This window comes from Lithobates pipiens, unplaced genomic scaffold, assembly GCF_037356315.1.
Source record: "Lithobates pipiens isolate NorthernLeopardFrog02 unplaced genomic scaffold, aLitPip1_a1.2 Scaffold_22, whole genome shotgun sequence".
Classification (NCBI taxonomy): Eukaryota; Metazoa; Chordata; class Amphibia; order Anura; family Ranidae; genus Lithobates; species Lithobates pipiens.
In genome coordinates this window covers 130337721-130362491 of record NW_027507784.1, presented here as the reverse complement: position 1 = coordinate 130362491, position 24771 = coordinate 130337721, and the positions used below count along the sequence as shown (strand labels likewise).

General features: G+C 47.9%; 1 protein-coding gene across 2 annotated transcripts in view; it reads left to right on the top strand.

Annotated features, from left to right (window-relative positions):
* The window catches only part of RBM44 (RNA binding motif protein 44), a 444878-nt gene that overhangs the window by 244045 nt on the left and 176062 nt on the right, over positions 1-24771 (top strand). For both annotated transcript variants that reach the window (XM_077448311.1, XM_077448312.1), the window contains exon 13: positions 7892-7965. In XM_077448311.1, the coding sequence (XP_077304437.1) occupies positions 7892-7965 (74 nt within the window). The remainder of the gene's footprint in view (positions 1-7891; positions 7966-24771) is intronic.

The window sequence follows — 24771 nt, the reverse complement described above, 5'->3', positions numbered from 1 at the left end:
GGAGTAACTAGGCTTGCTGCTTGACTCCTTGGAAGCAAGAGTTTTTTTTACCTTTAGTCAAGTTGCAGACTCTCCGAGCCGCAGTAAAACTGTTGATGAACAGCAGGTGGTCGTCGCTACGCTTCTGCATGTGAGTCCTGGGACTCATGGTGGCCTCCTTCGAGGCAGTACCGTATGCCCAGTATCACACCAGAGTTCTGCAGAAGGAGATTTTGACAAAATGAGACAAATCTCCAATGTCCCTGGATCGGCAGATTCAGGTGTTCAAGGGGTCCGACATGTAGTTCCTCCGGTGCGTCCACCGTTACCCCCGTGGGATCTGAACCTGGTGCTATCGGCGCTTCAGAAACCGCCATTTAAAAATATCAGAGAGATCCCCCTTTTGACTCTTTCCCATTATGTCAGTCAGAAGGGTTTTGGAACTGGCGGCCTTGTCTTGCAAGTCGTCCCGTCTGCTACGGCTCCCTTTCGGAAGTCAGACTCCTTGTTTGTTTCGGTGGCTGGTCCGAAGAAAGGAATGGCGGTCTCATTGGCCACCATTTCCAGGTGGATCAGACAGATTGTAGTTCAGGCCTATGCCTTGAAGGGGCACGCGCCCCTCCTTTTTCTACAAGGTAGATGTCAGTGCATCGGCTAAAGCTTGTTTTGGCCGCAAAGTTTTGCAGGCGGCTGTATAATTGCACTTACATTTTTATCCTGTTTTTTGGTAAAAACACAGTACCTTTTAGGTAAATGCGCTGTTGCATTTGTTACCAGAGTTCTGTTGGGGTTTGGAGGTAGTGACTTCCAGTTGAAGAGCACCCTGTTTTTTTTTTGTGGGTTATTCCCACACACTTGTTTTTGTGGGTAAAGTTTTTATACTAGTTCCCACATGCCATTGTGGGTGAAGTTTTTATGCTGTTTTTCCAACCCTCGTTTTGGCACTGCTTGGGAATGTCCCAGTGGTCTAAGAGAGGAGCTATGCGAGTCGGTGAACGTCAGAGAAAATAGGATTTTTTGTACTCGCCTTAAAAAATCCTTTATCTCTGTAGTTCACCGACTGACACAGCATTGGCCCTAATATTTTTGTCTACATTATACTGCTTGTTGACGTACTGAAGCTGCAATGCAGGCTGTGGGGTTGTTACCTAAGGGACCGCCCCTTGGGCGGAACTAGAAAGTTCAAGTTTTATTATTACATGTTAACATATTATGCCTAGTCCTCTCCTGAAGGCTGCGTAACAACCCAATGGTCTGAGAGGAGCTGTGTCAGTCAAACTACAGAGAAAAGGATTTTACGGTGAGTACAAAAAATCCTATTTATCGTACATCATAGGACACAGAGTCTCAAGTAATTACTTGGTGGGTTATAGACCTACCTTCAGGTGTTACTATAACCAATACAGGAAGTTGACTCCCCTATATAACCCCTCCTCCTTCCTGGAGCACTCAGTTTTTTCGCCAGTGTCTAAGGTGTTGGTCACGAGTGAAGATGTGCTCTGCGGAGCTCAAGGAGGGATCCATGCTGGATTTAAAGAAACCTCCAAAATCGGATCCATCCTCTCCACTGAGGCCATAGGATGGTTCCTGGACCTCGATGCAAGAACAAGGTTTTGCCTGTAATGCTTCTCTTTGAGAGCTGGACCCTAGGAACCAGGACTCTTTTTGGTCTTGCTACATTTCCTAAAGTTGTCCTGAGGGGTGCTATACAAGGCTTAAAGGAGCAGAACCCCATTTAAAAGGGCCCCAGACTTTGAGTTTAAACGCAGCCCGCCGTGATGGGTGAAAGTTGGATCTGTCTGTTAAATCGGCAGTATCCTGCAGCGAGGACAAGGTAAGGGAAGAAGCTTTGCTTTTTCTGTCAATATACCTTATATGCCTTATAAATGTCTCCCCTTTAAGGAGTATCTTGCACTACCTATGATGTGTCTTAGTGCAGCTCTGTCTCAGAACATGTGTGGTCCCAGCGGCAGAGGGGGTACTTACTTAAAAAGATCTTGTGGGATTTGGTAAAAAATACAGCACTTGCTAATACAGAGATGTGTATAAACTTCTATATGCCCCCCTGTAGAGGTGTATAGTACGTTCACCTTTGTGTTGGCCATTCGGGTCCCTTGCAGGGCCTGAGAACGCAGAGGGGCATGTCCGCAAGGTCACGTGGCGCGGTGTATGGATGTAACGTACACACACACACACACACACACACAGCACTCGCCGCATAGCTGAGGAGAAGCGCTGAGGATGCCAATCGGGTTCCACCTGAGGCTTTATATCAGACACACTCATTTCAGAAAGACTTTTTAACTGAAGAGAGGCAGTCTGTCACACTAAGAGACACCAGAGCACTGGGCACGTAAGAGTGTAAACGGGCATTTCCAGACAGGAAAAACTATTGTTACTTAGTAGCAAAAGAAATGTTATTTTGTGTGTACCTCTGCTTGTGCTTTGCACTATGTCTTCCAGACCTACCTTAAAGGTACCGAAGGTGTCACCCCTCAGGCGCTGGGAATCCCAGTTATGCCTCTATACTGTCTTCCTCTTCGGAGAGATCAGACATTGCAAGCCAGGGTGAGTCATTGGAAGCTAGCGGTGGTGCAACTGCTTCACACACTTCAGCCCCTGTAGAGGTGACTGAAGATGCATTTTCCTCGTTGTAAGGCTTAGAAGGAAGATTAGCGGCTTTAATCGCATCCTCCATCCAGTGTATAGGAAGCGGCCACGATCCCCCACCTTAGACTCTTTACAGTCAGTGGAGGGTCCAAGAGAATTATGGGGAGAGGATGGGGTATTGCCCTCAGATGATCTCCAGGTCTCAAATCTGCTAGGCCGCTACTTGGCCTTCAGTACATACATTTGCAAAATTTTATCAAGTGCAGGTTAGATGGAGTGAGGATATCGCCTTCAGGCGCAGTGTGCTGCAGGCAGCAGTATAAGTCCTCGAGTCTGGGGGTTACCCTATGGGTTGTGTCTCCCTCCCCTCAAGTGGCATTGCTATGGGACATCCCACCAAGTAATTACTTGAGACTCTGTGTCCTATGATGTACGATAAAGAAAATATAATTTTTAAATCGGCTTACCTGTAAAATGCTTTTCTTGGAGTACATCGTAGGACACAGCTTCCGTCCCTCGGTTTTATGGGGTGAGAGTATATTACTTATATTGCTTGGCTACAAAAACTGAGTGCTCCTGGAAGGAGGAGGGGTTATATAGGGGAGTCAACTTCCTGTATTGGTTATTCCAGTGTCAACACCTGAAGGTAGGCCCATAACCCACCAAGTAATTACTTGAGGCTCTGTGTCCTATGATGTACTCCAAGAAAAGGATTTTACAGGTAAGCTGTTTTAAAAATCCTATTTTAAATTTTTTTTGTAAAAAAAAAAACAAAAATCTAAATCCCCTTTAAGACCATTTGGCAGAAGTCACGTTTAATGTCGCTTCCGCCATCCAATGGTATGGAGCCGAGCAGGGACCATCTTTCCCTCACTCAGCATCCAGCCTGTGAGGGAAGAGGACCCGATTGTCTCCACCACTACAGACGGCTCCGGTAAGCGTCTGAGACGGCCGGAGTGCGGTGAGAGGAGGGGCTCCCCCACCACTGATAGAAGTGATCCCGTGGCGAATCTGCTGCTGAGACCACTTTTATCTGAAAACGAACCACCCGTTGAAGAAGATGATACTGGGGTAATCGCAGCTATCTGCTGCCATAACAATGATATTCCTCTTCAAACAGCTGACGTACAACGGTTCATAAGTAATGTGCAACTATGGTACATTTCCAAAATTTACCAAAAATTATCCACAATACACGGGGGCAGCAGGGCAGATCATGGGGGGCATGGCAAAGTTTAGGAGTCAGCAGGTCAGAGCACAGGGAGTCAGGAGGGAACACTACATGTGGCACACCAGTGCAAATTACAGGGGGGCGGCAAAGCAGAACATGTTATGGGCTCATCACTGGGCACACACGGTAGGGCACACCAAGGAGTACACAGCAGGGCATGGGGCACCCAGAAGGGCACATCATGGAGCACATCACGGGGCATAGGGCACAAAGCAGAACACAGGGCACACAGCAGAGTACATTGCTGCAGCAGTGTCCCAGCACTGGGATCCTCCAGACTCGACATGGTGTTTCTCAGGGCTGCCATCAAATTTTGGGGCCCCTTACGCAGCTTTAGGCCTGAGGACAGAGAGGGAGGCTGGCGACCAAGAGGGGGTGCTGAGGACATAGAGGGACGCAGAGGACAGAAAGGTACAACGGGGACAGAGGAATGCATTGCGATGAGGGATGCAGTGCGCTGGGGTCAGAGAGGGACGTCGGGGACAGAGAGGGATGCAGTGCGATGAGGGGAGAGAGGGATGCTAGGAACAGAGGGATGCAGTATGACTAGCACAGAGAGGGAAGCCGGAGACAGAGGGACACCCGGGCTCTGAGAGGGATGCTGGAGACAGAGGGACATCGGTGACCGAGAGGGATGCCATGTGATAGGGATGCAGGGGGACTAGGACAGAGAGGGGCGCTGGGGACAGAGGGACACCAGGGACCGAGGGATGCAGTATGACGAGGACAAAGAGGGATGCCGGGGATAGAGAGGGATGCCGTGCAACAGGGACAGCGGGACGCAGTGCAATGTGGACAGAGGGGGATGTCAGGGACAGATGGAATTCAGGAAAGAGAGGGACGAGGTACGCTGAGGACAGAGAGGGGCGATGGTGACAGAGAGTGACACAGAGCGACGAGAACAGAGTGAAACCGAGGTCAGAGAGGAGCGCAGTGCGACGAGGACAGAGAGGGACACAGGGGGACACCGTGGTGGGTTGGAGGACATGGGGATGCCCCCCCTCTTAACTGTACCAATTCCCCCAAACATGTTGGGGTTCTTGTGTTTCTTACAGCATCTAGCATTGTTCAAGGGTAGCAGAGCCTCCACTTGTTTTTCATGTCATATTAAAAAACTTTTTTTTTTTTTTCTTTGACGGTGGTTTGAACCTCTGCTGATGTCTGCTTCAGCTACCAGGTCATCATTCTGCTTTGTACTTTCTATTCAGGTCACTTGATCTTTCTTTTTTTTTTTCATTGAGCCTATTACTACTTCTTTGGCTGTTTTGTTGCCCAACCCACTATTTATTGCTTGGGTGCATCCCATAATCTAATAAAATTTCTGTACTATACAATTAAGACAACAGGAATTTTAAAGAACCTGTAAATTCCATATCTTAGAGTACACTGCAAGGCTCCAGTCTCTCCCTTCAGCTCTTTCCTTTGTGATCTCCTTATTGCTTTTGCCAGTGTTCAGTCACGTAGTGGCATTTAACCTGGTCTAAGAATACAATACAATATCTTTTTTTTTTTTTTTTTGACACAGCATTTCATATTCGAGTACCCTGGAATATACTGCCACTTGAATGAGTTTGTACACTAGTCATAAAGTGAGCTCTTTGATTCAAACCCACTCGCATGCTCTGCCTCTCCCCTGATGCAGTAGCTCTGTGGTCCGCATTTGAGAGCATACACCTGTGATGTTGGAGGTGAGCACTGATGACTAGTCCTCACTTAGCAACATCCTGGGAGTATTCCAGCCAGGTTTCATAAAGTATGTAAATGGACTACAACTATAGCAAGGGTATTAACTTTAGTCAGAACTTCAGTTTGTTTTTATCTACAGATGCCCCTTATCTACAAAATCCGTTTTGTGGTAAAGGGGGATCTATCCCTTTAACCACTTAAGGACCGGAAGGTTTTCCCCCCTTTCTGACTATGGCAATTTTTTTGCGATTCAGCACTGCATTGCCTTAACTGACAATTACACGGTCATGCAACGCTGTACACAAAATTTATGTCCTTTCCCCCCCACAAATAGAGCTTTCTTTTGGTGTTATTTGATCACCTCTGCGGCTTTTATTTTTTGTGCTATAAACAAAAAAGACTGACATTGCGGCGGACAAATCTGACAGTAAGTTACACTTTTTTGGGGAACAAGTGACACCAATACAATGAACAGTGCTAAAAATATGCACTGGCGTTGTACTGAAACTGGCAGGGAAGGGTTTAACACCAGGGGCGATCGAGTTAGTGTGTTCCCTGGGAGTGTCTACTAACTGAATGGGGGATGGACTGACTGGGACAACGGAGATCCATCTTCTTGCTTAGTAGGAAGGCCAAATCTGTGTTCTCTCCTTGTTTCATAGGCAGATACCAATTCTTTCTCTGTGTGGAACTGCCAGACTCGCTGATTGGCTCCCACGCTGGCCAATCGGCACGGGCGCATCCACACAGGCCAATGCACCAAACGATGTAGAGATACGTTGTTTCATGCAGCCGAACCACCTTGCCACAGTACAACTGTGGTGGGTAGTCGGCAAGTGGTTAAGAACATGGGACATCTTTTTCAGCTTTGTTGTTTCTTTAAGGCTTTTTTTTAGGGATTTTTAAACTAGTCTTCAATCAAAAGCTGCTTGAAAGTTTATACGGGAGCCCTGCAGAGACATGTATGGCTGTTTACTCTTGTAAGCTCAGGGCTATGCTTTGTCATTTTAGCTCTAAGTATTTTACATAAATGAAGACATGTTTACCTTTTTGTGTCCATCTCCTACTCATTTAAAAAAAAAATCTCTGAGAGGTGTGTGTATGAATGTCACATTTTCCTTCAGGAAGTCCTATTCCACTTGCAATGATGTTCATGAATGAGTTGAATGAATGAGGAAAAGGTTTCTACATTTCTTTGAAGGCTTGACTCGCCAAGGTGGAGAGTGCAATTCAAGCCTTTCCTCATCAGGCATCCTTGTCACAGCAATGACTTGGGCTTCAGCCCACATGTTTACCAAGTAACTGCATTAGCATTTGAGCTAGTTTTGGTTTCAGTATTCTCCTGGTTGCTTTTTGGCCTCCCGTTATTTTTTTGGTTGGTTAACATGTTTTTAATGCTGAGTGTTTACCCATCCCTCTGTTTTCTCTGCTATTTCAGAAAGTTCCATAGTTTATACATAAAAAGTGGTGTTTTCCTCAGCGAACAATAGAGAGAATAGGATATATGTATTTTTGTAAAATCCTTAACTTACAGTACACAGGCTTTAGGGTTGTAGGGCTGGTACCTTTTTATTAAATAGGACACTGGCAAAACATTGGAATTCATGCCCCCTGGGCATCCCTTTATAACCTTGCCTAATGTTTGCCAGTTCCCCAATGTAATGGACCTTTTCTCCCTTGTTTAGAAATCACACTTAAAGTGGTTGTACACACTGTACAACCACTTTTACCTACCTGTAAGCCTATATATTAAGGCTTACCTTTTAGGTTCTTTAAATATCTCCTAAACCTGCACAGTTTATGAAGATGCAAGCTCCCTGCTCGTGGGGACAACAGCAACAAAGCGGGCTTCAGTGTCAGGTAAGTGACACATCGCCTAGTTGCCCATTATGCTTTACCTTTGCAGGGAAATAGAGGAAGTAAAACCCACCAGGGTTTACTTCCTCTTTAACTTATCTAGCCCATTATGTCATTTTGGCTCTTCAATCAGCTGTTCACTGCAATCCCTTTCCCAGAGTCCATTGAGGCTCCCTCCTGCCCCTGTATGTTTTTTCCATTTTTGTTTTTCCATACTGCTTGCTAAAATTGAGCAGGCTAGTTATGGGAAGAGTTCTTTTGGGTTTTACTTGTTTTCTCCAATTCTTCTGTAGGGGGTAATATTGTTTTTTATAAGTAAGTGTTGGGTGTCTCAATGAACTCCCAAGTAAGGGATTTTACAGCAAGTACAAAAATATTTTTTTTTTCTTTTATTTATATGGTGTCTTTGCGTTTTACAGAAATCTATCCTTATTACCAGATAAGCCTTTAAATACTAAGCACAGAAGGAATAGAGAGATGCTTATTAATAAGTTAATAACAAATTATCTTCTATTCAATTCGCTGTAGGTCGATTTGAAGACTGCTTTCGAAAAATTCAACGTTTCTGAAATTTTTCTTGAGGAATCATCTGTGACTTCCAGGTAAAGTATTATGCCTTTCGTAATTTTAAGATTTTAGACTGCTTCTCTCCTCGACTAATTATAAATAAGAGATTCTCATTTGAATAAGAAACTAAAAAACATAAATTTTTAAATCTTAAAGCGGGAGTCCGCGTTTTTTTTTTTTTTTTTAAAAGCCAGCAGCTACAGATACTGCAGCTGCTGACTTTTAAAATAGTGACACTTACCTGTCCAGCGCGCCCGCGATGTCGGCACCCGAAGCCGATCTCTAGATCGTCTCTCGGGTGCTGCCGCCGCCATCTTGGGTATGGGAATCAGGAAATGGAGCCTTTCGGCTTCATTTCCTGGTTCCCTACTGCGCATGCGCGAGTCGCGCTGCACAATAAGGACGGTCCCCGCTGCCTCTGGGATCTGTGTGTTTCCCAGCAGGCAGCAGGGCACTTGCGGAAAGGGGCGGGCACTTGCGGAAAGGGGCGTAATCTACGCCCCTTTCTGCAGAGAGCTATCCCGGAAGTGGGTGCAGATACCTGTACTGTACAGGTATCTGCACCCCCTCCCCCCTGAAAGGTGCCAATTGTGGCGCCGGAGGGGGGGAGGCTTCCGATGAGCGGAAGGTCCACTTTAGGGTGGACCTCCGCTTTAAAGTGGTTCTAAAGGCAGAAGTTTTTTTTTTTTTTTTTATCTTAATGCATTCTAGTAAAAAAAAAGTAAAATAAAACTAAAAGAAAAAACACACCAAAATAAACTTTCGGGCAAACAAATGCAATAAATTACCCACATTTTTGTTAAAGTAAAAAAAAGAGGTTACATGCTATACTATTGTGAGGTCACCCGATCAGAATCCAGTCAGACAATGCCACATCCATGGCCTACATCAATCAACAAGGAGGCACTTTCTCAGTTGTCAGAATCTGGATCTGGGAAATGGACTCCCGATACAGAGGTCTTCCCGATACAGAGCCGCATGCGGATTTGCTGACATTCAGTTTTAACCCCACCAACTGGTCAGGTTTGTCATCAGGGCCAGTGACCCCTGGGCCTGGCGAAGGAGAACTTGATACTCATACATGACCAAGCACCTGTAAGTCGCTTCATGGGTCCTCCTGTGTCAAAGCACCAGCCTTTGATCCTGCTTCACAATCACTGTTGAAACCATGGTCTTTATGGACAAGGAACTTTAAGTCATCCCTACTCTCTTGTAGGCTAGGAAATTGGCTCCTTGGTAAGGTCACCATTGCACTTGGAAGGCTCTGTGCATTACTTTGTGTAAACTCTCCATCTAGTCTGATGTGAACCAATATTTGCTCTTGGCCTTGGATATACTGCTTTGCAGACCATTGGCTTATCTCTTTCTATAGTTAAGAACTTTGTTCTGAGAGTAGCTCATATTCCTCCCACTGTCCATTCCCGTGTCCCATTGGGGTGTCAGTATGGTTCTCTCAACACTTTAAAAGCCACTCTTTGACCCTGTTAGGGATATTCCCTTGTCTGACCTTACCTGTAAGATGGCCTTTCTTGTGGCTATCACCACACTGAGGGAAATTTTTGAATTGGTGGGTTTATGCTGTAAGGAGCCTTTCTTAAGTCTCGTACACAGGCTTAGATTTTCAGACCCCCGAATGTCCATTTTTTGTCTCGTGCTAATCTAATGTTGAAATTAAAGAGGTTACTCGCAATAGAAAACAGTTCGTATGACAGACTACACCGTCAGAAGTGACATATGTTGAATAGTTTTGTATGTATTCTTTCGTTTGAGCATGCGTAGTCTTTTATGATTTTTTTTCATATGAAAACCATACTAATGAAACGAAAATGAGACGTTGAGTTCACATCCGACAGAAATGTTCTAGTCTGCACATCCAGCTTTTGTCTGCCGAAAAAGCGAAATCGTGTGTCAAAAGCACCGTACTAACAATCCGAGAATCGCCAAATTTTTCCTTCTGATTTTCGCTTCGTGTTTAGTGTTACAAAAGGACAAAGTTGTCTTTATGCCTAAGACCTCCTTTCTACTGAAGGTGACCTCTGCCTTCCATCTTAATCAGGATAGTGTCCTTTCTTCTGGCTCAGAAACATTTTCAGGGAAATTTCTCTCCACCTTCTGGACATGGTGCAACTGGCACTTTTAGAAAATTGGATTCCCTCTGTACTTCCTGAAGGTTCCCACAAGGGTCTTCCCTCCACCATATCTAGGTAGATCAGACAAGTTACTATTTGAGGCTATAGTCTGAAGAATACTTTTTTTTTCCCCCCTCTTCATGTTAATGCATACCTTACCAGATCTTTTTGCTTTCTCATTCGTCATTGACGGACACAGCACTTTAATCTTGACCATAGGGTTATGGGAGAGGACTAGACAGAAAACATAAAAAACAAGCACAGTACTGCACAGGGGGCAGTCCTACTGGCTATAACCCCTCACTCTGCTCCCAGCAGCTCAGTTTTTTTTTTTTTTTTTGCATAGTCTAGAAGGACCTGGCTCCCTGTGGGGACCAGTGGTCTTTGAAAATGTTTTCTTTTTGCTTTCTGTGATCTATAATCAACAGCCGGGCTGGGTGACAAGCTGGAGAATATATATCCTGGTAGTCTCCCCAGCCTGGACATCAAGGGCGTACAGATCTTAGCTCCGCGCTGGGTCAGCCGCAACAGGCCTCATTCTCGTCCGGGGGCGGCCGGGGAGCTATATTGCTCTGGGGCACACACATGACCGGGCTACTGCTGTCCAAGTCAGTGTTGCTGTGGCCGACAGCCATGCTGTACTATTCGGCAGATGGGTCTGTCTGTGGAGTGCGTCCAGCAGGACTTGCAGGAGGGCTAAGTATGGTTCCACCTGTTTAGGCAAGATGGAGCAGCTGGGCACTCCCTGGGAGGCCGATTAGGGGGTCTATCTCTCTCCCTGCCTTTTTCCCTCCTCATTCAAGGGGGCGCTGTGTGGCTGGACATAGTGGGTGTGATCTGGCCTGGGGGTCCTCCGGGTGGTCTCTGGGCCCTTGCAGGGGGTTGCGCCGTGTGTTCGTTTGTTCCCCTCGTTTTTCCCTTTATTTTACTGTCGTTTGGTCTGCTCGTTTATCCCTTTGTTGTTTGCTGCATGCAGGGCTGAATGTTTGCCACGGGAACTGCAGCCATTTTCCTGTAGCAGCACAATGTCTTGGTCAGGGTGGTGAATCCTGTGGGGGGGGGGGGGCCTCAGTCTGTGGCAGCTAGGAGGGTAGGCATTTTTTGTCTCTTGCCTTAGGTCCCAGGTGACAGGCGAGAGTGGGTCAGACATGGCGTCGGATGCTGGCGCTCCTTCCCCAGCAACCGGTTCCCTTGCACCTACCAGGCCCATGGACGCTCTGCCAGCGGTCCTGGAATCATTTGTTGCCAGGGTGGAAGCGGCGTGCGGGCGCAAGGTGGCTAAAAATTGCCCCCTCCCCCTGTCTGCCAGGGAAAGTCGGGCCCCGCTGTGGCAGGCGGTCCTGTTCTGACGCTTCAGAGGTTGAGGACCATGACCCATCGGACAGTGAGGAGGAAGCCTCTGCGTCCGTTTTTAGCGCAGAATATCGCTAGTGGGATAGAGGGTATGGCTGGGGTGTCTGCGGCTGTGTCGGTCCCTTTTGGGTCCCACAAACTGATCCGCACCGCTAAGGTGTTGCCCTACCTAACTTATTTTGATAAGTTTATTGACAAGGAGTGGGAACGCCCACAGCGTGCCTTTTCAGGGCACTTCTTTCTCGGACACCCCTATAATAGCAACCAGTTCCCCTGCACCCGTGGTGCCCATGAACGCTCTTTCGGAGGGTTCTTTGTTGCCAGGGTGGAAGCAAGGCGAATGGCGGTGCGTTACTCCTTTTGAGGAGGGATTTCTGAAAGAATGGATATCTCCTCCTGTTGCTGACCCCCCCCCCCCCCCCGGTATCTAGGTCAAATAAGGTGACCACGATTATGGTTAAAGGATTCCCCGCTTTCAAGGATTCTGCCGACAGAAAGGCCGAGGTGGTTTCCCGGGCCATGTGTACGGTTGTGGGGTCAGCGCTTCGGCCAGTATTAGCCACAGCTCTGGTGTCACAAACACTTACTGAATGGGCTAAGTTGTTGCATCGCGAGTTGGGAAAGGAACCGGTTTCCCCAGTCTGTGTGGAACTGGCAGACCAGTTGGTGCATGGCCTTAAGTATATCTGTGATGTGGCCTGGGATACGGCCCCTTTGCTTTCTAGAGCCTCTATCGGCAGTAGCACCTGATTTGGCTCAAGTGTTGGTCTGCGGATCAGACATCTAAGCGCTGGCGGAGTCACCCTTACAAAGTGGAGGCGGTTTGGCGCCTTGCTGGATGACATTATAAAAATGTTACTCGGTGATAGAGTATTTTGCTCCCACAATCCAGAACGGGTAAGGAACCACGCCATATGCAAGGGCTCTTTTTCCGCTCTGAAGCAGCTTTTTCATCTGGCCGGGTCGGTGGGTAAGCGTCCCCAGTCCGACATGGTGCCCGCTGAGGGACAAAAGTGTCCCTGGTATCGCAAGCCAAACAAGATTTCGGACAAATCAGCTTCCTCATGAAGGTTCGCTCCCCGTCCGGCTCTCGGGTGGGGGATCGCCTTCGGGAGTTTGCAGACCAGTGGACTTCTCTTCTTTCCATCCCATGGGACTGTGAGCTGGTTTTGTCAGGCTACAAGATAGTTTCTTTCTTGTCCGCCAGACAGGTTTTTTCCCCTCCAACCTTCATCTCCTTCTGGCTCGTTGGGAGGCAGTACAGGACTTACAACTGCATGGGGTGATGGTACCTGTACCGATGTAGGAAAGGTTTCAGGGATTCTACTCCAATCAGTTTGTAATCCCAAAGGAGGAACAGGTCCGTCCGATCCTGGATCTCAAGGCCCTCAATTGTTTTGTGAAGGTTTGGAAGTTTAGGATGTAATCCGTTCTATGGTCGCTGTACACCAGAGGTTTCTGTGATTTGGGGTCGGGGACAAGCACTACCAATTTGTAGCTCTTCCCTTTGGCCTAGTGTCGACACCAAGGTGCTGGCTCCGATTCTGGCATTGCTGAGACAGAGAGGGATTGCGCTTGTGGGTTACTTGGACGATCTCCTCCTGAGGGTGGCTTCTGCCTCAGAACTAAGGGAGGATGTAGCGATTACCATGCAGACTCTTCAGGAGTTTGGTTGGGTGTTGAATCTTCAGAATTCTGCATTGCTGCCGACCCAGTGCTTGGAGTACTTGGGGTTGATCCTGGACTCTCCAAAGGCGAGAGTCTGTTTTCCTTCAAGCAAGCTGCAGACACTCCGATCTCCGTTACTGATGACCCGTAGGTGGTCGTCGCTGTGTTTTTGCATGCGAGTTCTGGGCCTCATGGTAGCCGATTTCGAGGCGGTAACGTATGCTTAATTCCACACTCGAAGCTTGTAGAAAGAGATCCTGTCCAAATGAGACAAATCTCCGAAATCTCTGGATTGTCAAATCCAGGTGAGCCAACTAGCCAGGGATTCGCTTCTTTGGTGGCTGATGTCCCCTGCCCTTTGGTCCGGGAAATCGTTCCTTCCTCTTCATTGGACTGTGATCATGACGGATGCCAGCCTGACCGGCTGGGGGGGGGGGACTTGAGGCATCTAGTCAGCCCAGGGTCCCTGGACACAGGAAGAATCCTCCCTGCTGATCAATGTGCTGGAGCTGCAGGTGATCAGGTGGTGCCTCTCCACATAGTTGCAGAGGCTGCAGGGTCCTCCGGTCAGAATCCAGTCGGACAACGCCACGGTGGTGGCGTAAGTCAATCATCCTACAGTGGCCAGAGCAGCACGTGCCAGCTTTGTCAGCCATGTACATTCCGGGCGTAGAAAACTGACAGGCAGACTACCTCAGTGGTCAGTTGCTGGACCGGGGGAATGGTCACTGCATCCAGAAGTGTTTTGGCTCATTTGCCTATGGTGGGGCATGCCAGATGTGGATCTCCTGGTCTCTTGGCTCAATCGGAAGGTGCAGAAGTTTGTGGCCAGGCCAAAGGATCCCTTGGTGGAAGCCTCAGACACATTGGTGGCCCCATGGGGGCATTATTGGCTAATTTATATGCCTTTCCCCCTTTCAGGCTCCTTACTCATCTGCTAAGTAGAGTGGAGGCCGAGGGGATTCTGGTGATTCCGATTGCCCTAGACGGGCCTCGACATCCTTGGTATGCCGACATAGTACGAATGATGGCGGATGTTCCTTGGTTGCTGGTGCTGGAGGACCTTCTGTCTCAAGGTCTGATACTGTGTGTTTCTCTGTTCCCTCCCCTTGTTTTTGGCACTGCTTGGGTACGTCCCAAAGGTCAAGATTAAAGTGCTGTGTCCGTCAATGAACGAAAGAGAAAATAGATTTTTGTACTTACCGTAAACTCCTTTTCTCTGGGGCTCATTGACGGAGACAACACCCACCCCTCCTATTTAGGTTTGTACTGCTTTTTGAGAAACTGAGCTGCTGGGAGCAGAGTGAGAGGTTATAGCCAGTAGGACGGCCCCCTGGGCGGTACCGTGCTTGTTTTTTTTTTTATGTGTTCTGCCTAGTCCTCTCCTAAAGGTGGCGCCATAACCCTAAGGTCAAACCCTAAAGTGCTGTGTCCGTCAATGAACCTCAGAGAAAGGGATTTTACAGTAAGTACAAAAGTGCTGTGTCCGTCAATGAACCTCAGAGAAAAGGATTTTACGGTAAGTACAAAAATACTATTTTTCTTCGGCTTTTCAGTGTCACGGCAAGCGGTGATTGAGCTTCTGTTTAAATGTCTCTAATGCCGCGTACACACAATCAATCAATCGGGTGGAAAAGTCCGGCAAACTCAAGTCAGCCGGACAATCCCCCCGTGTGTAGCTCCCGGCATACTTTTTTGACCCGAAAGTACGGCGGACTTAGAAAGTAGTTTTGCACTCCAATCTTCCCACCGGACTTGCATTTCAGCGGACAATCCAGCCGTGCGTATTCCAGTCCGCCGTATTTTGAAATGAACGGACTTTTTCCGACCGAAGAAAAGTCCGCTCATTTCGAGCGGGTCTCCAGGTAGGCGGGGCTCGCGAAGGAGACGTCGCTGGCCCCGCCACTTGGTATGGACTTAAAGGGTAACCCCAACGCCAAAAAAAAAATCAGCGTGGGGGTTCCCGCCAGGTCCACATCAAACCCTTGTCCGAGCACGCTACCCGGCCGGCCAGGAAAGGGGGGGCGAGCGAGCTGCCCCCCCCCCCTGAGCCGTACCAGGCCGCGTGCCCTCAACATGGGGGGTGCCTTGGGGAAGGGCCACAGAAGAACCAAAGAGGGGGACAAGACCCCCGAAGTCGGAAGAAGAGGCCGCGGCGAAGAAGAAAGCCGGGCTCCTCCGCTAGCAAAAGAGCTAGAAGAAGATAGCGGAGGAGTCTGGCGAGAAGACCCCCGAAGACGGAAGACCCCGGAGCTGTGCAATAGACTATTTTATCTTGTGTGTTGTGTTTTTTTTGTACTTTATTTTACTGGTGAATGGGTAGGGGTACATTGTACCCCATACTCATTCACATAGGGTGGGGGGGGGGCAGTATCCGGGGGCCCCCTTATTAAAGGGGGCTCCCGGATTCCAATAAGCCCCCCGCCCGCAGACCCCGACAACCAACGGCCAGGGTTGTCGGGAAGAGGCCCTTGTCCTCATCAACATGGGGACAAGGTGCTTTGGGGTGGGGGGGGGCTGCGCGGCCCCCCTTCCCCAAGGCACCCCCCATGTTGAGGGCATGTGGCCTGGTACGGCTCGGAGGAGGGGGCGCTCGCTCATCCCCCCCCTTTCCTGGCCGGCTGGGTAGCGTGCTCGGACAAGGGTCTGATGTAGACCTGGGGGGGACCCCCACGCTGATTTTTTTCGGCGTTGGGGTTCCCCTTTAAGTCCATACCAGGTGGCGCCTACCTGGAGACGCGCTCAAAATGAGTGGACTTTCCTCCGCGTGTGTGGGCGAGTCCCTATCATTTCAAAAGTAGGGCGGATAGTACGGCGTACTTGGTACGCCGCATTAGTCTGCTGAAAAAGTGCCGTGTGTGGGCAAGTAGCCCGTTCGGAAAGTCAGATTTTTACTAATTTTCTTTTGAATTTGTCACACTCGATTCCCATGATACAAAAACTGTGAAAAAAATATTTAAGACAATATAATAATCACTAGAGTGAAAATATGCACATATAATGATAACATTCATTACACTGAAAAAGTAATAGTAAACATTGGTGAACCACCATAAATAATTCAAATAATTAGCAAAGTAAAGTCCAAAATGACGTGTCTCTACAATAAATTCTGCTAATCCAGAATATGGAAAACAAATATTGATCGTGATAAAACAGTAAGCCGGGAAAAAAGCTTGCGACTCTCTCCACCATAAACGCAGCACTACACCAGTTGTGAAGATGCAAGTCCAAACTGCTTACCAGATCCGTTTGACCACTTTAATTAAAAAGTAAGTCAAATAACGCTTGTACAGTATATAATGCCTGCTCATATGGATAGTGATGCAAATGACAGTAGCTGGTACGTCTCTCTTCAGACTCAAGCGGCAAATGTGGAAGAATACAAAAAGATCCATAGCATAATACTGACTTTAATAAAAAAATACGTAAAAAAACAGACAGCCAAAAGGCTCCTTACATGGTTATGTGCCTGACCTGGCACTGGGACTGCTCGCTCTGACCAAAAGACTCACTCTTCGAATCATAGAAGAGGTCCTTCCGCATTCAATATTGGCGTGCGTTCCAGGCCTGCCGACCAACGAACCAGAGGGCCGGAAGTGGCGTCGAATAGCGTGACTACTTGGTTAGGGGAAGATCACTGGGGGGGGGGGGGGGGAGAGCACTGAGGGAAGAATGGGGGGGAGAGCACTGGGGGGAAAGCACTGGGAGGAGTGGAGAGAAATGGGGGGAGAGCACGGGGGGGGGGGGGGGGGAACAACAAGGGGGGAGAGCACTGGGAGGAGTGGAGAGCAACGGGGGAGAGCACTGGGATGGTGGCTATAGAACAGGGGTGCTCAACCTGTGGTTCTCCAGCTGTTGCGGAACTACAAGTCCCATGAGGCATAGCAAGACTCCGACAGCCACAAGCATGACACCCAGAGGCAGAGGCATGATGGGACTTGTAGTTTTGCAACAGCTGGAGAGCCACAGGTTGAGCACCCCTGCAGGACGGGGAGAGCTGTGGGGGAGAGAACAGGGGAGGAGAGAACTGTGGGGGGGGGGGGGGGCAGGAGAGTGTGGTGGTGGAGGGGAGCATGGGGGGGAGGGGGGCAGGGAGCACAAGGTGAACTGGGGACAGTAAAATAAGTTGGATAGGATAATCGGCAGGGGGGCCCCCTGCAGCCCCCACCCCGCCGATCCTCCTATCCAGGCAATGTGGCACACAGCACGGGCTGTACCTGCAGCATCTCCTCCTGCGGATCACAGCGCTGGCTGGCTCTGTGTTCGGCGGCCGCTCTGTAACATGGCCCCGCCCCCTCAGACCTGCTCGTGTGATAGGCGGAAAGTTGATTCTATCTACTATCACACGAGCCAGTCTGAGGTGGCGGGACTGTGTTACAGAGCGGCCGCCGAACACAGAGCCAGCTGGCTCTGTGATCCACAGGAGAGAGCGGAGGATGCAGCCGCAACTAAAAGCGGCCCCAGGGCATGCGGCCTAACGGGAAATCTCCCGGTAGGCCAGTCCGGCCCCGTAGAAGGGGCCAGCAGGGTTCTGTACATAATTTCCTGAAGACATCACTGCACCCTGCCTGGTGTCTCAGTACTCCTCTAGCTCAGAAGTGGGCTGGCTCATGGAAGGGTTTATGCAAATATCAATGCCTTCGTGGGTGGGTGTTAGTCTGGGGAAGTGGGCATTCCTCGGCAGGCTTCATATGCATGCAGATCACCCCAGGTAGCCACCCACATGTGAAGCTGAGCCTCCATCACTGAAATCTAATAAATGATAGGGTTTATGATGTGAAAGGGGGCTGCAGACACTTATATGAAAGGGCTGTGATCTGAAGGGGGGGGGGGGGACTGAGGACACTGATATAAATAGAGAATTTGATGTGAGCGGGGGACTATGTTGTATATTACTATGCATTACCATAGCTCCCAACTGTCCCTGATTTGGAGCAATGTCCCTCTTTCCTCCTCATTTGTGCCTCATTTTGGTCTGAGATATATAGTTGCATAAAAAAACACACTTTTTATCTTTCAAAAAGTGTTTCCCAGTGCTAAACCTTTCATCCAAATTCTAAATTGCTGTATTTTTCCATTTTTTTTAAGCCAAATATAAAGGAATAGTAGTGGTAACAAAAAAGCACTTGTGACTTTAAGTAACCTTTTTCTGTTGCCCTTTAAAGGGATTGTAAAGAGAATTTTTATTAAAAAACAAAAAAACAAAAACATGTTATACTTCCACTGTGCAGCTCATTTTGCACAGAGTGGCCCCGAACCTGCTCCTCTGGGGTCCTTCGGTGGCTGTCTCGGCTTCCTCCCTAAGATGCTTCTCACGTTCATGCGAGCTCCCTCACATGGTGAGAAGCATCTGCGGGCGCGCTCCCGTGATACAGCCGGCGGCTATAGCCGCTCGCTGTATCACACGGCCCCGCCCCCGGCGCTCCGCGTCAGTGGATGTGATAGCAGCGCAAGCCAATGGCTGCGCTGCTTTCCATCCATCCACTCCAGCCAATCAGCGGCCAGGCTGAACCGTGGAAAGGAGGTCGGGGTATGCGCGCGGGACTTTCCAGGGGTGACGTAAGTAAAATGGGGGGCTGGGGGCGCAGGCACTGTCAGATGTTTTTTCACTTTAAAGCGGGAGTCCACCGGGACTCCGCGTTTTTTTTTTTTTTTTTTTAAAAGCCAGCAGCTACAAATACTGCAGCTGCTGACTTTTAAAATAGTGACACTTACCTGTCCAGCGCGCCCGCGATGTCTACACCCGAAGCCGATCTCTAGGTCGCCTGTCGGGTCCTGCCGCCGCCATCTTGGGTATGTGAATCAGGAAATGGAGCCTGAACCATGATCTGTAAAGGTTTTTAAATTGTCCTTAATGAAACAATTTTGAGTACTTTAGTTTTTTGTCATTTCATAGGTGCAAGCAATTTTAGGGCTTTACATATTTGCTTTCTATATCCCCCATGAAACCTCAACTTTTATACTGTACCTAAAAATGTGGATAATATGTTGTGTTTGTATGCACTAAAATGTATCTGCTTCTTTTTTTTTTTCTTTTTTTACACAGTAGTGTAAATATTGTGCGATATAAAAAATAAAAAAAATAAAAAAAAAAGCAACTGCCACCATTTTATTCTACAGGGTCTCTGCTCTTAGAAAATATATAATGTTTTAGGGGTCTCATGTAATCTCCGGGCCTAATACTGTACAGGTCCTTCTCAAAAAATTAGCATATTGTGATAAAGTTCATTATTTTCTGTAATGTACTGATAAACATTAGACTTTCATATATTTGATTCATTACACACAACTGAAGTAGTTCAAGCCTTTTCTTGTTTTAATATTGATGATTTTGGCATACAGCTCATGAAAACCCAAAATTCCTATCTCAAAAAATTAGCATATCATGAAAAGGTTCTCTAAACAAGCTATTAACCTAATCATCTGCATCAACTAATTAACTCTAAACACCTGCAAAAGATTCCTGAGGCTTTTAAAAACTCCCAGCCTGGTTCATTACTCAAAACCGCAATCATGGGTAAGACTGCCGACCTGACTGCTATCCAGAAGGCCATCATTGACACCCTCAAGCAAGAGGGTAAGACACAGAAAGAAATTTCTGAACGAATAGGCTGTTCCCAGAGTGCTGTATCAAGGCACCTCAGTGGGAAGTCTGTGGGAAGGAAAAAGTGTGGCAGAAAACGCTGCACAACGAGAAGAGGTGACCGGACCCTGAAAAAGATTGTGGAGAAGGACCGATTCCAGACCTTGGAGGACCTGCGGAAGCAGTGGACTGAGTCTGGAGTAGAAACATCCAGAGCCACCGTGAACAGGCATGTGCAGGAAATGGGCTACAGGTGCCGCATTCCCCAGGTCAAGCCACTTTTGAACCAGAAACAGCGGCAGAGAGCCCCTGACCTGGGCTACAGAGAAGCAGCACTGGACTGTTGCTCAGTGGTCCAAAGTACTTTTTTCGGATGAAAGCAAATTTTGCATGTCATTCGGAAATCAAAGTGCCAGAGTCTGGAGGAAGACTGGGGAGAGGGAAATGCCTGAGGTCCAGTGTCAAGTACCCACAGTCATTGATGGTCTGGGGTGCCATGTCAGCTGCTGGTGTTGGTCTCTGTGTTTTATCAAGGGCAGGGTCAATGCAGCTAGCTATCAGGAGATTTTGGAGCACTTCATGCTTCCATCTGCTGAAAAGCTTTATGGAGATGAAGATTTCATTTTTCAGCACGACCTGGCACCTGCTCACAGTGCCAAAACCACTGGTAAATGGTTTACTGACCATGGTATTACTGTGCTCAATTGGCCTGCCAACTCTCCTGACCTGAACCCCATAGAGAATCTGTGGGATATTGGGAAGAGAAAGTTGAAAGACGCAAGACCCAACACTCTGGATGAGCTTAAGGCCGCTATCGAAGCATCCAGGGCCTCCATAACACCTCAGCAGTGCCACAGGCTGGTTGCCTCCATGCCACGCCGCATTGAAGCAGTCATTTCTGCAAAAGGATTCCCGACCAAGTATTGAGTGCATAACTGAACATAATTATTTGAAGGTTGACTTTTTTTGTATTAAAAACACTTTTCTTTTATTGGTCGGATGAAATATGCTAATTTTTTGAGATAGGATTTTTGGGTTTTCAGGAGCTGTATGCCAAAATCATCAATATTAAAACAAGAAAAGGCTTGAACTACTTCAGTTGTGTGTAATGAATCTAAAATATATGAAAGTCTAATGTTTATCAGTACATTACAGAAATTAATGAACTTTATCACAATATGCTAATTTTTTGAGAAGGACCTGTATGTCCATCTTAACATTTGTGAAAATTGGGGAAAAAAAAAGTTCTGCCAGCGAAAGGGTTAATAAGTGCAGGTGGTAAAAGAGGGGAGTGGTAGCTGCCTTCCCTGCCATGTAGAAGTACACAATAGGCGGGAGCCATGGCAGAAAGGGGAACTAAATCCAATACAGTTTTTTGTTTTTCGTTTTATTTACAATTCCACCAAGGTCCCATGCCACCACCCTACTACTCCTGCCACGTCGGACCTGTCAGGTGGCAGCGGCAGGCTCTAGCCTTGGTACCTTTTGTCACTGAACTTCCCTTCCATTCCACTTATAAAGTAATCCCACACTGTGTGTGTGTGTGTGTGTGTGTGTGTGTGTGTGGTATGTATGTATGTATGTATGCTCGCTCCTGTGATTCTGGAGGTGAGTGTTCAATGTATGATGCACCCTAGTAAATAGTTAGGATGGGGCAATGCTAACAATTAGTTTTTTTTCCCCCCAGGCTTTGGGGATGCAGCAATTGGCCTGCAGGTTTTGCAAATTAAATTGAACTATATTTCAAAACGGCACAGTGCATAGCTCCAACTGTCCCTGACTTGGAGCAATGTCCCTCTGTCCCTCTTTCCTCCTCATTTGTCCCTCATTTTGGTCTGATCTATATAGTTGTGTATAAAATGCACTTTTTATCTTTCAAAAAGTGTTTCCCAGTGCTAAACCTTTCATCCAATTAATTTCTAAATGGCTGCATTTGTACATTTTAAAAGCCAATATAAAGGAATAGTAGTGGTAAAAAAAAAAAAAAAAATCCCTTGCAGATTTAAAGGGTTTGTAAAGCTTTGTTTTTTATTTTCTAAATGGGTTCCTTTAAGCTAGTGCATTGTTGGTTCACTTACCTTTTCCTTCGATTTCCCTTCTAAATGTGTTTTTTCTTTGTCTAACACAGCCTGGGCAGTAGGGGGAATCGGCACTGCACATAGTGATTGGGTTGTGCCCTGCGCACGCCTATGTGGTCAAGCTAGTTGTTTTTTTTTTGTTTTTTTTTTTCCTACACCCACTGCCCATGCATTGGTGATCAGTGGCAGTGTTTTTAACCCCCTTACCCGGTTTACCCTGCATTGGTGGTCAGTGCAGTGTTTTTTTTCTAACCTGCAATCCCCCTTCCCATATTGGTAATCAGTGCCAGTGTTTTTTACCCCCCCCCCCCCGCATTGGTCATTACTGGCACAATATTTATTTTTTATAAATCCTCCCTGCATTGGTGGTCAGTGAAGTGTTTTTCACCCTATTGTTAGTGAGGAGCAGGCCCCTCCATTTCAGCACGCAGCAAGTGACCTAGGTCCACATGTCACATGGGCCTCAGATATTTGGTGGACTATTAGGGCCTATCCTGTAACCATGGCGAAGTAGGGTTGACACCTGTCCAGGATTCACCCGGAGTTTTGAATCATGTGCCCATGCTTCAGGCCCCCTGAAACCTGGACACATATTTCACACATGAATGTAGCTCAGAACAGGGCCTGACAGGAGGGTGAGGGGACACTATGCATGGTGCATTACTATTCTCTTTGGAGCGCCCAAAGGTATCCCAGGTCTGTTATCCTATAGCAGTTATGGCGAACCTTGGCACCCTAGATGTTGTGGGAACTACATTTCCCATGATGCTCATGCACTCTGCAGTGTAGTTGAGCATCATGGGAAATGTAGTTCCACAACATCTGGGGTGCCAAGGTTCACCATCACTGTCCTATAGTGTATACTAAAAAATAAAATTTGCTGTGCACACCTAAAGTGGTAACCCTATGGAGAAGACATGAGCCCTCTCGCAGGCGTGTTCCCAACCATTATAGGTTGTTGCTATCAGTGATCAGGGCAATGGTTAAAAACCCGTAATTCAAGCACATGTTGCAGAGAGGGAGATCTACGTGGGCTGTGGACTGAACATAGGCAGAACAGCTATCCCCTAATCAGCCCTGTTCTGTAGCAGGCTTCCTAGTGGAGTATTTGTTGACCATCTGTCTACACACACTCCCGCACTGTCTTCTCTCCCATTTTATACAGCCAGGACTTTATTTGTATACTGACAGGTGGGGGTCATTGTGTGTTTAAATGCTGGGTGCTGCAAAGTAACTCCGTGCCCAGAACCCTGCTGCAGCTCTTTAAAGTCAGCAGGTTTCCAACAGGTTTTTTTTTTTTTTTTTTTTGAAAGCCTGTGGCGTGCAAAACACACTCAAACTTCACCCGGTGGGAAAAAAATGTGCACACACAGAGTGAAACACATGTAGCACTGACCCCTGAAGGAGCTGCTGGTTATTTTTGGGCTTACCATTACCTTCCGCTTCTTCTTGTTTCACGTCTATGGGATGTCCCGTGGTAGATGGCCAAGTAACTTGAGACTGACAATAGATCCACTTGAATGGATTTTATTTGCAACTTAAACCATAGAACAGTCTTTAAAGTGGTGGTAAACCCTTACAAACACACTTTGACCTACAGGTAAGCCTAGATTAAGGCTTACCTGTAGGTCCAAGAAATATCGGTTTAGGAGATATTTTCCGAAAGACAGGCACCGCTGTCTACGGCGCATGCTCCATTGACAGAGGCGCACTGAGCGCGGCAACGGCGAATATGCCGCACGTGTCGGCTCCCGTGCACATGCACAGGAGTGACGGCTTCGCCAAATGACAGCGACGGAGCAGCGAGACCCACTGAGAAGATGGATGCGCCGGGCTACAGGGGACAGCGGTGACATCGCTGGCTCCTGTGTCAGGTAAGTGACACATAATGTGCTACTATGCGATGCATAGTAGTCCATTATGCTTTACCCTGGCAGGGAATGAGAGGAAGTAAACTCATCAGGGTTTACTTCCTCTTTAACTTGGGATCAGAGGGTTGGAAAGGAGTTCAGGTACGCTCAATGTCAGTCTATAAACGTTAGAGAACTTGCTTACTTTGACGGCATCCAGAGAATAGCCATTCGCAGCTGGATGAACACTCAGATTAGACAGTCCCTCTCACAAGGCCTAGCAGCCAACCAGGTGTTTACTCAGGTACAAAGTCTTTTCAGCGACGTTGTTGCAGTACACGTAGGGAAACTACGCTGTAGAACACTTGTAGCATACCTGGATGATTCTGCCTGCTTGGCGATATCCACAAGACTGGATTCTCTCGGTTACTTCACCCCTTCCAGGCTCTTGTTAAGAAAACCAACCCGTGCGTGGTGCTCTTCTAAAGAGTCCTCCCCTGGAATGCTCGAAGTACACTGGGTCTCTCCCAAACCGGAGACAGCACCCATCCACCTTGGAATCCCTTCTTTAGTTCCCTTGCCTTGGGCTATCCAGCCCCGAGCATTAAAGTCGGGTGAATCCGCACCCCAGGCCATAGCCTTCCTGGGGGCTGGTCAGGAGGACCAGGAACATGTACTCAACACTTCATACTGGACCGGAACCCCGAACCACGTGACGTCCGCATCTTAACCACTTCCCACCCGGCCAATGCACATATACGGCCGGGTGGGAGCCGTCTACTCCTGATAGGACGTTCAGGAACGTCCATCAGGAGGAGCGGGATCGCGCGCGTGCCCGCGCAGCGGCGCGATCCCGATGCGCCCGTGTCACCGGGACACGGCGCATTTCAGATCGGCAGGAGGGCTCTGTGATTGGCCCTCCTGATCACATGACGGCCGTGTCCAATCACAGCCGTCATGTGATGTAAACAAACAGCCGGTTGCTAGGCAATCGGCTCCTCCTCTCCTCACACAGAAGTCATCGCTGAGGAGAGCAGATTGCTGCAGCCGGCTGATGATCAGTGAGTATGAGCTGTTTTTTACAGCTTTTTACTCACTGATCTTCAGTCTAGTGTAAAACACACAACACACCACACAGTGTAAACACAGTCCCCACATATGTCCCCATAACACACAT